The 16270-nt window shown below is 48.4% G+C and overlaps 1 protein-coding gene across 3 annotated transcripts in view; it reads left to right on the top strand.

The window, feature by feature from the left end:
- The first annotated feature begins 7925 nt into the window (after nt 1-7925).
- Nucleotides 7926-16270, top strand: part of gripap1 (GRIP1 associated protein 1) — an 88307-nt gene continuing 79962 nt past the window's right edge. For all 3 annotated transcript variants that reach the window (XM_069929109.1, XM_069929110.1, XM_069929111.1), the window contains exons 1-3: nt 7926-8023; nt 15131-15197; nt 15662-15723. In XM_069929109.1, the coding sequence (XP_069785210.1) occupies nt 7982-8023; nt 15131-15197; nt 15662-15723 (171 nt within the window). In that variant the 5' untranslated portion in view covers nt 7926-7981. The remainder of the gene's footprint in view (nt 8024-15130; nt 15198-15661; nt 15724-16270) is intronic.

Genomic DNA, 16270 nt, shown 5'->3' on the forward strand with positions numbered 1-16270 from the left:
TAAGGGGGTATGCTGCATCACCCACAAGATGAGCTGGGACCTCCACTCCTTCAACATTCCTGGACACCTGTGTGGAGAAAAATACAGAGATGTTGTTAGTGCTCCGACATGCCCGCCATTACCGCCAGTCACATGGAAGGGTATTCACTCATGTCACATTCAAAGAGGTATCCACCCTGATCATCCGCCTTTCTGTACAGAAGGGAGGTGGCAAGGATGCGTGCGGCCAGGCCAAGCCACAAAAACGTCCAAGAAGCTGCAACAGAATAAATGGGGTTGGCTGTACCAGTGAACAAGGACAAGGGAGAGGCCAAAAAAAAGGGAGACTGCAACTCACCCAAAATTGTGGTCAACAACCACCTGCAGAACCATGAAGTGCCACCCTTTGCGATTGTAGTAGGCCGAGGGATCCACGCGGGGGGTGATAATAGGAATATGCGACCCATCGATGGCGCCAGCACACATGGGGTAGCCCCCTTCCGCAAAGTCATCAATTGTCTCCTGGAGCCATGCACCAGTTGGCAGGGAGATGAAACGCTTCCCAAGGACACCCTTCAAGGATGGTGTCACTTCCCGAACCACTTTACACACATTGCTGATGCCTATCCCAAAGATGGCACTGATGGATCAATACTCACAAGGGGTTGCATACCACCACAGGGCCACAGCCAGTCGAATTCCCGGGACCAATGGATGCAGGCCATCTGCTCTATGAGGCTTCAGGTGAGGTTCAATGACTTCCAGCACAAAATTGAAGGTGCCCCGCATTATACGGAAGTGACTCCTCCACTCGTCGTCATCAAATTTGGTGATGACATTACTCCAGAATGCAGCCCCCTAGGATCTGTCCACAGAGACCGATTTGTGATCATGGCCAGCTGAGTGAGATGAAGAATTTGCATCCACATCCATCTGTGAAGCCTATGCGCCACAAGCCTTTCCAATTCCATCTGCTGCGTGCTGGCAAACAACCTTCACAGTATTTGTACTCTTATTTCACTTACGCACTCTTGATATCGCATGGAGCTGATAAGAACATCAAGAAATTTCATGACCTCACGCAGTATTTTGCGTGTCTCATTCTGGATGCAAAAACAGGCAGACAACATCTCCATAAGTATTTCCCTTCTGACCTCTATGCTCCCGATTCTGTGGATGGCAGTGCAGCGTGGGTGGGGCCTAGACTGCTGTCCCGAGTAGTCGGTAACGCTGATAGATGGCTAGCAGTCGGCTGGCACGTTTAGGTGCCAGAAAGCCGTCCATTTCGTGGCCACCTAAACGTGCCAGATGGATTCTGCTAGCCGCGCTTGCAGGTATCTAATCTTGAGTGGAACATCTGAAAGCGGCTATTGTATTCTGTTTCTGACTGTGTGACAGAGTATTTAGAGCTAGCTTGGGAGGAATTGTTAGAGCAGCTTGCACACACACATTTCAAACCAGTTTTTGCAGGTCTTTTGCAGAATGCTTTTTGTAGAGGAGCAACAAAGTAGCAACATTCAGCAGCTTGTCTGGTAGAGCATGTGATCCTTGCAGGCAGAACTGTTTTGCTCTCAGAGAGGGAGGGAGTGAAACAGAGAGGAGAGACACTGAAATCAGTTCCTGAAGGACAAAGCTGGAAAACTTTGGAAGGCTGTCTGGTCAAAGGAGAAGGCTGGCAGTCTGAAAGGTGACCTGAAAGAAAGAGGATCATCTGGAGAACCCTGAAGGGGGCAAGTTTCGTTAGCAAGACAGATTGAGAAGGAATCAATTCTGGATGTCCTGGAAAAGGAAAACCAGCAAGAACCCTCCTGAGTGGTAATCATTTACCTGTTGTAAGGGATATGTGAGGAGTCAAGCAAGTGCTAATTAAGAATGAAGTATTATGGGTTAACAAGGTGAAGGGATACTGGAATGTGAGGAGTCAAGCAAGTGCTCATTAGAAATGAAGTATTATGGGTTAAATCAGGGTGAAGGGATGCTGGAATGGGAGGAAGGGTTATAAAAGTATAATAAAATAAGGATCTTCAAAACAGGATAGCAAGTAAATAGCTTTAGCAAGTCTTGGGGATTGATTAATGAGTAAAGATCAAAGACATGATATTTCCTGGCTAACAAGTTTGCAGGAAGGCACATAAACTGATAAGAAGTTAGAATCCATTGGGCAGAATTACCTAATGCTAAACCAATCCAGGAGGCAGAAGAATGTTAGGGGGAAGGTATCTCTGTACTGAAATGAAATGTATAAAAGTTGGGTCAGCCTCAGTATCTGTGTGTATTCCCAGGGTAAGGGGAAGCACCCAACTTTGCATTGTTGTAATAGTATAATAAAAGTTCTTTGTTCTCCATTTTTGTCTCAAGCAAATTCTGTGAAGGTACTTCTGTTTCTCACACTGTTAAGCACCAAAGACTGGTGAACTTTATTAATGTTAACCTCTGTGCACAGTACAAGCATTGCCTGCAGTGAGATTGGACTGTGATCCAAAGAACTTTTCTAATCTTAAATGTACATTACACACACCTGCACTTAGTATTAGAGGGGGGATTAAGTAGGTAGGTTAAGTAAGTTGATAGTAATAAGTTAAAGTTTAATTCTGTTTTCTTGTTCAATTATAATTAAAAACTACTTTTGTTTAAGTGACCCTGTGTTTTCAGGCATATCTAATGCTGCTGGTTTTTGGGGTCCTCTGGACTCCATAAAACTGTATGATTTATTATGAGTAATAAATATTTTTTTTAAATGAAGCTATGGAGAGGGTGCAGAGGAGATTTATCAGGATGTTGCCTGGATTGGGAAACAAGTCTTATGAGGCAAGGTTAGCAGAGCTGGGACTTTTCTCTTTGGCGTCTAGAAGGATGAGAGGAGACTTGATAGAGGTCTACAAGATTCTGAGAGGCAGAGATAGAATAGACAGCCAGTACCTGTTCCCCAGGGCAGGATCTGCAAACACCACTGGACGTTAGTACAAAATGAAGAGAGGGAAATTTAGGGGAGATGTAAGAGGCAAGTTTTTTAACACAGAGTTGTGGGTGCCTGGAATTCCCTGCCAGGGATGGTGGAGGAGGCTGAAACATTGAGGGCATTTCAGAGACTTTTAGACAGACACTTGGATGAAAGAAAAATAGAGGGTTATTGGATAGGGAGGGTTTAGTACATTTTTTAGGAAGGAATATATGGGTCAGAACAAGATCGAGGGCCAAAGAGTGTATTGTAGAGTTTGGTGTTCTATAATACTATATGCTTCAATGTTTCCCTGCTGAAGAGTCACAGTGAGTACCACCCAGTGCCTCCAACAATAGGAGAAAGAGAAGCAAATGAGAATCCCTTCAGAGTCCCCAAGTGTCCGTGGATTCACCTCGTGCTCCCGCAGCCTCTGCAGCTGGCACAGACTCATGTGCGATCCATCGACAACCCAAGCTCCAGATCCAAACCTCCGACATGATCACGACACCTTCAGCGACCAAGGCCCATTCGGGAGCCCATCCCGCCCTCGATGCCGTCTCGAATTTCAGCTTCGATGCCTGGTTCCCGTGCGGAATCCCCAACCGCAAGTCACTTGCAGCTGCTGAACTGCTGCTGTGGCTACTGTTCTGTAGGGTCGTCTCCCACCACTCTCCAACTCAATGGGTGGGGATGGGGGTTGGGGAGTGTTGTATTGAGAAATACTATAAGGTTCGGTGGGTTCACAGAGAGACAAGGCTGGACACATGGGTTACAATCGCAGGTAACATTAATAACACATGAGAAATAAACGGGGGAAGACATTAAACGCTGCACAATTACTAATTCACGCAGGCGATATGACCCCGCTCACACATTATAAATGGGCTCTACCCACACTCCTGGACCTCTGATCAGCAGGGGGTGGGCTCTACTACACACTATAACCAGGGGTTCTACACACATTCATGGAATCCTTAATCAGTGGGAGGTGGGCTCTACTACATCTTCTCTTTGGCTTGGCTTCGCGGACGAAGATTTATGGAGGGGGTAAAAGTCCACGTCAGCTGCAGGCTCGTTTGTGGCTGACAAGTCCGATGCGGGACAGGCAGACACGGTTGCAGCGGCTGCAGGGGAAAATTGGTTGGTTGGGGTTGGGTGTTGGGTTTTTCCTCCTTTGCCTTTTGTCAGTGAGGTGGGCTCTGCAGTCTTCTTCAAAGGAGGTTGCTGCCCGCCAAACTGTGAGGCGCCAAGATGCACGGTTTGAGGCGATATCAGCCCACTGGCGGTGGTCAATGTGGCAGGCACCAAGAGATTTCTTTAGGCAGTCCTTGTACCTTTTCTTTGGTGCACCTCTGTCACGGTGGCCAGTGGAGAGCTCGCCATATAACACGATCTTGGGAAGGCGATGGTCCTCCATTCTGGAGACGTGACCCATCCAGCGCAGCTGGATCTTCAGCAGCGTGGACTCGATGCTGTCGACCTCTGCCATCTCGAGTACTTCGACGTTAGGGATGAAAGCGCTCTACATACTATAAACAGGGATTTGACATGCATTCCAGGACCTCTAATCAGTAGGGGGTGGGTTCTACTACAGAGTATAAACAGGGGTTCTACACACACTCTCAGACCCTTGATCTGTAGGGAGTGGGACTTACTACGCACTATAAACGGGGGTACTACAAACACTCCCGGACCCCTGAACAGTGGGGGGTGGGCTATACAACACACTATAAACAGGGGTTCGACACACACTCCTGGACCCCTGATCAATGGGGGGTGGACGGAAATACATATACATGTACTCCCAGACACCTGATCAGTGGGTAGTGGGCCCTACCACACACTATAAACAGGGTTTCTACACACAATCCCAGACCCCTGATCAGTGAGAGGTGGACCTTACTAAGCACTATAAACAGGGGTTTGACAAACACTCCCGGATCCGTGATCAGTGGGGGGGTGGACTTGAATGCACATACACTGCACACCTCCACGTTTCACTCTCACCAGGAGGTGACTCTGCAGGATAAGAAAAGCAGACGAGAATCAGAATCAGGTTTTATTGGTTATGAACGTGTTATGAAATTTGTTGCTTTGCATCAGCAGCATTGTGCATTGCAGGCACAAACATTTCTAAAAAATAATCTCCATTTCCTTAAATACACCAATGAAAATTAAATAATTTGTTCTACCACAATAAAAATAACAGTGAAATGCCAGAGGAGCTCAGCAGGACTTGCAGCGTCCATTGAAGCAAGAGTTCTCCCCCTTCACCCCCAGAGATGCCTCCAACGCTCCCACAGCCTCACAGACTCCCATCCAATCCGTCGGCTGCCTGAACTCCAGATCCAAACATCCGGGGTGGTCAGCGCCTGAGGACCCTTCGGAAAATCAATGAAGTCCACAAGTAAGAGCCCTTATATGAGTCCCTGATTGAGTTTGTCATTGAGGAGTCTGATGGTGGAGGGGTAGCAGCTGTTCCTGGACCTCGTGGTGCAAGTCCTGTGGCCCCTAGACCTTTTACCCAATGGCAGAAGTGAGAACAGAGCGTGTGCTGGGTAATGTGGGTCTTTGATGATTGCTGGGACTCTCCGATGGCAGCGTTCCCTGCAGATGCTCTCAATGGTGTGGGAGGGTTTAGCTTGTGATGTCCTGGGCTGTCTCCACAACCTTTTGGAGGGCTTTATTCTTGTGGGGGGCATTGGTGTCCCCATACCAGACCACAATGCAGCTGGTCAGAACACTTTCCACTGCACCTCTGTAGAAATTTGCCGGGGTTTCCGATATTGTACTAAACCTACGCAAACTCCTGAGAAGGGAGAGGTGCTGGTGTGTTTTCTAAACGATACCATTAGTGTGTTGGATCCAGGAAAGATCCTTCTCGATAGTGACTCCCAAGAACCTCTGATCCCCGAATGATCACCTTTGTGAATTGATATTGAAAGTAACAGTGGACAGAGATGGAAATGCTAAGGGTGAAGAGACGTTGAATTATTTTCAATTTGCAAATAATTTATTATGAATAGTCTGTATTTGGTTAAAAAAAATTCTGTCCATCACCTCTCAGCCTCTGTGCAACCCACCCACCACATTCAGAAACTCCCTCCCGCAGAGCGAAGCCACCTCCAACATCACGGAGCTCCCTCCTCCACCCCCACCCCTCCCACAGCATGGAGCTCCCTCACTTCCCTGGACTCCCACCCTCTCCTTGATGTCAGAATAGGATACCAAAAGATCTCCTTTAAATAGGTGAAGTGGCCCCTTCCCCTTTAATTGCTCTTTAAAGGCAAGAAATCAGACTGCTCAAACTACAAGGGAATCACGCTGCTCTCCATTGCAGGCAAAATCTTCGCTAGGATTCTCCTTAATAAACTAATACCTAGTGTCGCCGAAAATGTCCTCCCAGAATCACAGTGTGGCTTTCGCGCAGAGGAACTACTGACATGGTCTTTGCCCTCAGACAGCTCCAAGAAAAGTGCAGAGAACAAAACAAAGGACTCTACATCACCTTTGTTGACCTCACCAAAGCCTTTGACACCGTGAGCAGGAAAGGGCTTTGGCAAATACTGGAGCACCTCGGATGCCCCCCCAAGTTCCTCAACATGGTTATCCAACTGCACGAAAACCAACAAAGTCGGGTCAGATACAGCAATGAGCTCTCCGAACCCTTCTCCATTGACAACGGCGTAAAGCAAGGCTGCATCCTCGTACCAACCCTCTACTATCTTCTTCAGAGTGATGCTGAAACAAGCCATGAAAGACCTCAACAATGAAGATGCTGTTTACATCCAGTACCACACGGATGGCAGTCTATTCATTCTGAGGCGCCTGCAAGCTCACACCAAGACACAAGAGCAACTTGTCCGTGAACTACTCTTTGCAGACGATGCTGCTTTTGTTGCCCATTCAGAGCCAGCTCTCCAGCGCATGACATCCTGTTTTGCGGAAACTGCCAAAATGTTTGGCCTGGAAGTCAGCCTGAGGAAAACTGAGGTCCTCCATCAGCCAGCTCCCCACGATGACTACCAGCCCCCCCCCACATCTCCATCAGGCACACAGAACTCAAAATGGTCAACCAGTTTACCTGCCTTGGCTGCACCATTTCATCTGATGCAAGGATTGACAAAGAGATAGACAACAGACTCGCCAAGGCAAATAGCGCCTTTGGAAGACTACACAAAAGAGTCTGGAAAAACAACCACCTGAAGAAACACACAAAGATTAGCGTGTACAGAGCCGTTGTCATACCCACGCTCCCGTTCGGCTCCGAATCATGGGTCCTTTACCGGCATCACCTACGGCTCCTAGAACACTTCCACCAGCGTTGTCTCCGCTCCATCCTCAACATCCATTGGAGCGCTTTCATCCCTAACGTCGAAGTACTTGAGATGGCAGATGTCGACAGCATTGAGTCCACGCTGCTGAAGATCCAGCTGCGCTGGATGGGTCACGTCTCCAGAATGGAGGACCATCGCCTTCCCAAGATCGTGTTATATGGCGAGCTCTCCACTGGCCACCGTGACAGAGGTGCACCAAAGAAAAGGTACAAGGACTGCCTAAAGAAATCTCTTGGTGCCTGCCACATTGACCACCGCCAGTGGGCTGATAACGCCTCAAACCGTGCATCTTGGCGCCTCACAGTTTGGCGGGCAGCAACCTCCTTTGAAGAAGACCGCAGAGCCCACCTCACTGACAAAAGGCAAAGGAGGAAAAACCCAACACCCAACCCCAACCAACCAATTTTCCCCTGCAGCCGCTGCAACCGTGTCTGCCTGTCCTGCATCGGACTTGTCAGCCACAAACGAGCCTGCAGCTGACGTGGACTTTTTACCCCCTCCATAAATCTTCGTCCGCGAAGCCAAGCCAAAGAAAAAAGAAAGTCGCCCCCACGAGGACCGCTGGCCCTCGGTGACCTGTTTGTTTCTTCGGTTCACGGTGACTGTGATCAATCAACATTGATCGGGAGGGCAGGGAAGGTATCATTGCCTCCCACTCGGAAAGGGGTGGTTTGTTGTTGTGGTTGGTGGCGCCTCCCGCACCACGTCGGGCAAAGTGAGCAAGATGGCGCAGGCTCTGTCCGAGGAGGAGTTCCAGAGGATGCAGGTGAGGGATTGAGGGGGCTCCAGCCTTCCTCCACCACCCTCCAGCCTCGCTCCGGGAGTGGGGGGGGGGGGAACCAGGTTACGCCGCCTGAGGGGGAGGAGAAGGAGGGGAGTGAAGGCTCCGCCGCCCCTCCGTCCTGTTAGGCCGCCGCCGCGTCCCCGGTCTCGAGTAGCGGCCCAGGCCGGGGGGGGAGGGTGCAGGGGCCCGGCTTCGGGGTGGGGAGGGGGGGGGGGGGGAAGGGGAGAGAGAGAGAGAGAGATTGGTGGGGGAAATTAGCGAGCGCTCCACTGTTAAAGGGGTGGGGAGGGCGCACCCCAATGGGAGAGGAGGGAGGTCCCCGCCGGGGATGGTGAGGAGGGAGCGCCCCACTGTTAGATGGGTGATGGAGGGGGTTAAGAATGAGGAGTGAGTGTTTGTAGGTGGGTGGATGGATGTGTTTGGGTGTTGGTGGGGGTAAGGAGAGTGGGAGTGGGTTGAAAGTGGGGAGGGCATAGGGGAGAATGGAAGATGGGAGGAGGTGGGTATTATGGAGTGGGGAGGGAGTAGGGATGAAGGAGTTATGGGGTGGGTAATGGGCTTAGGCGGATGGAGGGAAGGCAGGAGTGATATGGGGTACCTGAGAGTACGGCGGAAGAGGTTGCTGTGGGGAGGAAGAGGGCTTTGGGTGATGGGGTTGGAGGTGGGTGGGGATGTAGGGTTTGGTGGGTGGGGGGGAGGTGTGGTGCTGGAGGGGCTCGGTGTGTTTATTCTGATCAGTTTGGGGTGGGGGGAATGGAGTTGGGTGGTGGAGGGGGCATTTCATTCCCCCCTAGTTTTCAGAACAGACCGGCATTCTGTCTGTTCCAAGGTTCAATACAAATCCTTTTTGCCCCTCTGTCAACAAAAGAAAAACTTTCAGGGAGTAATATTCACCTTGTTTATTTGTATGAATTAGTACACGTGGGTGTAACCAGTTGTGATTCTATTTATGTATGCACGTGTTCATTATATATTCATGCATAGATTTCACATTTTGTAGGAATTTATTGAGTTGTTTTATAATGCACTGATAAATTTGTCCTCATTTTCTGTATTCATTGTGTGTGTGTGTGTCCGCGCCACACTCCCATACTTGCAGGTCTGTCCATGGCCTCGTGTACCGTCCCACCAAGACCACCCGTAAATCGGAGGAACACCACCTGATTTTCTGTCTGGGCACTCACCAACCAGACTGGGCAATTGCTTTGCTGAACCCCTTCGCTTCATCTGCATTGGTGACAGGGACCTCCCAGTGGCTGACCACTTCAATTCCATGCCCCACTCCTGCGCTGACATGTCTGTCCATGGCCTCGTGTACCATTCCACCAAGACCAAATATTGGAGGAACACCACCTGATTTTTCCTTCTGGGTGCTCTCCAGCTAGACTGGGTGCAGACTTTATTGATTTTTTTTCTCTCTCTGTTGATTTTTTTCCCTCTCTCCGTATTGCACATCACATTTTTTTTTTACACGTTTACGTTGAGTACAGTTTATTTTTGCATTACTAATTAGTGGCAATTCTGCCGTGCCCATAGGATAAAGAACCCTTGTGCTGTATGTGATGTCCTGTGTTTCAGGTGCAAATATTGCGATAAATTACATTTAAAAATAAATGAGTTGGTGCAAAAAGAGAGTGAGGTTGTGTCTGTGGTTAATTGTCTGTTCAGAAATCTGATTGTGGAGGAGAAGAAGAAGCTGTTTTTGTAATATTGGGTGGTAGTAAGAAGTCAAGTTTATTGTCATCAGATTGTCTAAGTTGAACCCAATGATGGAAGTGTTCTCCGGTCCTCTCTGCAAAACACACAGACACACAATCTGACATAGCACACATGCAGGCCAACCGTACACATGCAGGCCAACCGTACACATGCAGGCCAACCGTACACATGCAGGCCAACCGTACACATGCAGGCCAACCGTACACATGCAGGCCAACCGTACACATGCAGGCCAACCGTACACATGCAGGCCAACCGTACACATGCAGGCCAACCGTACACATGCAGGCCAACCGTACACATGCAGGCCAACCGTACACATGCAGGCCAACCGTACACATGCAGGCCAACCGTACACATGCAGGCCAACCGTACACATGCAGGCCAACCGTACACATGCAGGCCAACCGTACACATGCAGGCCAACCGTACACATGCAGGCCAACCGTACACATGCAGGCCAACCGTACACATGCAGGCCAACCGTACACATGCAGGCCAACCGTACACATGCAGGCCAACCGTACACATGCAGGCCAACCGTACACATGCAGGCCAACCGTACACATGCAGGCCAACCGTACACATGCAGGCCAACCGTACACATGCAGGCCAACCGTACACATGCAGGCCAACCGTACACATGCAGGCCAACCGTACACATGCAGGCCAACCGTACACATGCAGGCCAACCGTACACATGCAGGCCAACCGTACACATGCAGGCCAACCGTACACATGCAGGCCAACCGTACACATGCAGGCCAACCGTACACATGCAGGCCAACCGTACACATGCAGGCCAACCGTACACATGCAGGCCAACCGTACACATGCAGGCCAACCGTACACATGCAGCCCAACCGTACACATGCAGCCCAACCGTACACATGCAGCCCAACCGTACACATGCAGCCCAACCGTACACATGCAGCCCAAGTATTTCATCTATAATTAATAGATTCTGACATGGTTCTGAAGGATTGGATGGTCACAAATGTAGTTTCACTGTTGAGGGAGACAGAAAAAAGGAAATTATAGGCCTATTAGTCTGACGTTGATGGTTGGAATGCTATTGGAGTTGATCTTCAAGGACGAGGTTGTGAAATACCTCAAGGGGCATGGCATGATGGGTCCAAGCCAGCATGGGTTCATGAAGGGAAATTCATTGAGGAAATCTCAAGTAGGATGGACGAGGGAGAGGCTGTGGATGTTGTGTGTTTGGATTTTCAAAAGGCCTTCGATAAGATGCTGCATAAGAGGCTGTTTAATAAGGTGAAAGCCCATGGAATTCCAGGGAAGATCTTAAGATTGGGTGGAGCATTACCTGACAGGCAGGAAGCAAAGGGTGGGAATAACGGGATCCTTTTCTGGTGAGTTGCCGGTGACTAGTGGCATTCAGCAAGGGTCGGTGTTGGGGCTGCTTCTGTTCACCATGTACGTTGATGATCTAGATCAGGGGTGTCAAACTCAAATTCACAGAGGGCCAAAATTTAAAAACTTGGACTAAGTCGTGGGCCAAACTAAATATTTATTGAAATTTTCAACAACATCTGCATGTTTTCTCTTCTTTCAACATATGTAATGTTAAACTTTTTCTTATTAAAATAAATGTTTAATAATAGTTTTAGTTAAACTCTTTCCAGAAGAAGCATTAACAAATGAGAAATAAAATATTCAATAAATAATATTTCTCTATAGCCTTTAAGCTCCTTTTAAAAGTATTTTTTTCACAAGCCAACAAGTCAAAAAATTAACAACTTGCTTCAATGAAAATCCAATCTTTCAACTATGAACAGTCCAAAGTTAACCAAAGAAAATATTAATCCAAGCTTAACTTGCTACACTGTGATTTACTCTGATGCACCTGGGTCTAAACCAGATACTTGGCATCTCTTCTTAGATGCAAATTCGTCAAATTCTGGGGTCAGAGTTTGCCTCCCACCTGTGTTGAAAGGTCCTGTTTTCTGTCTTTCGTTTGGCCATTTTTCATAAGTTACATGTGAGTTGGGCGACAGGTCGCAGGTGCTAATGAAAGTAAAGAGAGGAGGTGAGGGCGATTAGCGGGCTGACGGGCCGGCGCCAATGCATTTGCAAAGCAATCTGGGATTTGTAGTATTAGCTGTGCATGCACTATACTGGCGTGGCGGCCAGCGGGCCAGCTCTAATACATATTTGATATGATCTTGCGGGCCAAATATAATTATATCACGGGCCAAATTTGGCCCGTGGGCCTGAGTTTGACATGTGTGATCTAGATGATGGTGGGTTGAATGGCTTTGTGGCCAAGTTTGCAGATGACATCAAGATGGGTGGCAGAGCAGGACATGTTGAGGAAACCGAAGGGACGCTGAGAGACGAGGACAGTTTAGGAGAGTGGGCAAAGAAATGGCAGGTGAGATAGGAGGTTGGGAAATGTTCACTTGGATGTTTTGGGAGAGGGAATAAACGGGCAGAAGATTATGTGGAGGGGGAGAAAATTCCAAATTTGGAAGTCCAAAGGGACTCGGGGGTCCTCGTGCAGGATCATCTAAAGGTGAAGAACCAGGTTGGATCGGCAGTAAAGACAGTGAATGCTATGTTAACCTTCGTTTCAGGGGGAAGAATGTATGAGGGGAAGGAGGTGTTGATGAGGCTTATGGGGCCCTGGGGAGATCTCATTTGGAGTAACTGTGTAGTTTTGGCCCCTTCTCTTAGAAAAGGGATGTAGGAGAGAGTCCAGAGAAGATTTACCAGGATGATTCCTGGTTTAGCAGCCCTTCATTGGAGTGTAGAAGAATGAGAGAGGATGTCATCGAAACATTTTAAACACTGCAAGGATTGGACAGAATCTATGTGGGTGAATGCAGGACCAGAGGATGCAGGATGAGGAGAAATTTCTTCAGCCAGAGTATTGTGGATTTGTGGCTGTGGAGGTCAGGTCGTGGGGGGAGAATGAGTCAGGGGATCAAGGGGAAAAGGCCCTTGAGGTGAGAACAGTTCAGCTTGGGTGGATTTGTGGAGCAGACTCGATGGGCCAAATGGCCTACTTCTGTTCCTTTATTTTGTGATCTTTACAAATAAATAAATGTATTGATTTCAGATTTATTGTCAGAGTACACACAGGACATCACAAACAACCTGAGATTCCTTTTATCTGCGGGTGAGGCAGAATTACCACTTATTGGTCGTGCAAAAGTTATCTGTACACAGTGTACACATGTAAACAAATGGCTGTCAACTGGTAACGAATGTGAGCAAACTGTGCAATACAGAGAGAACAAAAAGAAAATCAATAAAAGTGCCTAAGTGCGAGTCCTTAAACGAGTCCCTGGTTGAGTTTGTCCTTGAGGAGTCTGATGGTGGAGGGGGAGCAACTGTTCCTGGACCTGGAGGTGCGAGTCTTGTGGCACCGACACCTCTTTCCTGACGGCAGCAGCGAGAAAAGTGTATGTTGGGTGGTGTGGGTCCTTGATGGTCGCTGCTGCTCTCCGACAGCAGTGTTCCCTGTAGATGTTCTCGACATTGGGGAAGGGTTTTCCCTGTAGTGTCCAGTGCTATGTCAACTAGCTTTTGTAGGGTTTGCGTTCAGGGGTATTGGTGTTCCCTGTACCAGACTGTGATATGGCCGGTCAGTGAACTTTCCATCGCACCTCTGTAGAAATGTACCTGGGTTTCTGGTATCATACCAAACCTCTGCAAACTCCTGAGGAATTCGAGGTGCTGATGTGCTTGAATTGTTTTGTAAATATGAAAGGTCTTGGACAATTAATGTGAGCAGTTCCTTTGGTCGTTCAGCGTTCTCGCTGTCCGTGGGAAGAAGCTGTTCCTCAGCCTGGCGGTGTTGGCTCTGTCTCTTCTCCAACAGGAGCAGCTGAAAGATGCCATGTGCAGGGTGGGAAAGGGGTCCTTGACAATTTTGCGTGCCCTCTTCGGACAACGATCTCAGTCGATCACGTCGATGGAGGGGAGGGAGACTCCAATGATCCTCTCTGCTGCTCTTACGGTCCTGTGGATTGACCTCCAATCCATTTCTCTGCAGTGACCATATCACACTGTGATGCAGCTGGCCAAGACGCTCTTGGCAGAGCACCCATGGAAGGTTGGCATGATGGTGGCCAGTAGTCTGGCCTGCGTCAGTCATCTCAGGAAGCACAGTCGCTGTTGTGCCTTCCTGACAAGTGAGATGTTGTGGACCTGGTTGGATTCCAATGAGGTTGACTGGGTTGGATCCTTTCTAACTGTTGATTAATTGGGGTGCTTTTTACATGGCAGTTTGAAAGGGCTTTGATTTTACTGCAAAACCTGCTTTCCTTTTCTTTTCTCTCCCCCCTTTTCTGTCTTTCCAGTTCATCCAGACATCCTCCCCTCCCCCTTCAATGCTGCTGTCCCCCCTCCCCCTTCATTGCTGCTGTCCCCCTCCCCTTCATTGTTGCTGTCCCCCCTCCCCCTTCATTGTTGCTGTCCCCCCTCCCCCTTCATTGCTGCTGTCCCCCCTCCCCCTTCATTGCTGCTGTCCCCCCTCCCCCTTCATTGCTGCTGTCCCCCCTCCCCCTCCTTTCTCCACCTATCATCTCCTGACTTTGCACCTCCCGCCCCACACTCTTTTGTTCGGACGCTTGCCAGTGTTTTCTCCTACTTTGATGAAGGGCTCAAGCCTGAAACGTCCGCCTTTGCTGTGTAAAGGACATGTTTTGACCTGCTGAGCTTCTCCGGCACCTTGTGTGTTTACTTCAACCTACACACCCCCGGTACATTTCTAATGGTGGGAGGAAACTGGAGCCTCTGGGGAACCCACGCAGACATGGGGAGAATGTACAAACTCTTTACAGACAGTGTGGGATTTGAGCACCTGTCCCGATTGCTGGCACTGTAAAGGCTTTGCAGTAACTTCCACATTGAGCATGCCACGTAAATATTGCACTGAAGTTCTCCTAAATTCCAACAAATACAGGCTCTTTGTATGACGAATCATTCTTGTTAACCTCCTCTGAACCCTCCCCACTATTGAGAACATCTACAGAGAATGCTGCCGTTGGAGAGCAGCAGCAATCATCAAAGACCCACACCACCTAGCACACACTCTATTCTCGCTGCTGCTATCAGGAAAGAGGTGTAGGGGTCATAGGACCCGCACCACCAGGTTCAGGATATGAGAAGTAAGTTGAGGTATGAGACAGGCCTTGTATCAATGGTGTTTGGGGAAGATGGGTTTTTCATCAGCTGAGACTGCACAATGACAGCATGGTCTTGTCGTCCACAGCTTGACCTGGAGGAGTATGCAGGTGGTAAAGTATCTGCAACCGAACGCCTCTGAGAGTGAGTTGGGATGCGATGTGTCTGCCCCAGTTAATGCCTTTATCCTGTTTTTCTTCTGCCTTTGACTCCCAGGCACAGCTGCTGGAACTAAGGACCCAGAACTACCATCTCTCTGATGAACTCCGTAAGCAGAGCGCAGGTGAGGGATAGCAAGGAACTTAGTCTAACCTGTGTCTCACCCTGGGAGTGCATGATGGGATGGTGTGGGGGAAGCTTCACTCTGTGACTCCAGGGGAGTGTGTGACGGGACAGTGTGGAAGGAGCTTCGCTCTGTGTCCAAACCTGGGAGTGTGTGATGGGGTGGTGCGGAGGGAGCTTCACTTTGTGTCCGACTGTCCCCCCCCCGCCCCCAGAGAGTGTATGATGGAATGGTACAGAGCTTCACTCTGTGACTGACCCCGGGATTGTGTGAAGGGACCTTTGCAAGTCGCTGCTTTCAACATTCCAGCAGAAGTAGCCCTGCACACCAGAGTCTCTGAGAGTTTATTGGTTAAGTGTGGGAGATGACGAGAGGTGGTTCTTGTCTTTAGATATCAGCAGCGATCAATCCCAGGTGAATTCAATCTCATCCCAGCTCCCCTCCTTTCTCGCTTCCTCCTGCAGAGGTGAACACACTGCGGTTGAAGTCCACCAACATCGAAAAGGACCTGGTGAAGGCACAGAAGGTAGGCCCAACTTAAATTTATTAGTTCATTGATGGATTTGGTATGGCCTCCTAGTTGGGCTAAAATTGAGATAGCAAGTATTTCTGAATTTGAAATACATAAATTTTTGTTTAGGTGGAATATGAATTTGTTACAACAATATAATGTGCCTATACTAAAACATTTAATTAAGTTATGGATAAAGAAAATGATAGGTTCACGGGGTAAATTATTGGCTTTGACTCCATTGTATAATAATCAACTTATTTCTTTTTCAATACATAATCGAAGTTTATTGCATTGGAGATTTAAAGGTGTGAAAAATTGGGGAGATTGTTTTAAAGAGGATGTTTTTATCTTTTAATCAGATGAGGGAAGATTTTGGTATTGATAAGAATTCTGTATTATCAAATTCGATCTTTGGTAAAATGTATGTTTGGTAGAGATATGATTTTACCTAAAATGACTAAATTTGAGACTTCTCTTATGAAGGTACCAGAGAAGGGTTATATTTCATTTATGTATCAAATATTACAGGATGGTATGGATAAAAAGGGTTGGGATAGAT

The sequence above is a fragment of the Narcine bancroftii genome, chromosome 3 (genome assembly GCF_036971445.1).
Source record: "Narcine bancroftii isolate sNarBan1 chromosome 3, sNarBan1.hap1, whole genome shotgun sequence".
Lineage (NCBI taxonomy): Eukaryota > Metazoa > Chordata > Chondrichthyes > Torpediniformes > Narcinidae > Narcine > Narcine bancroftii.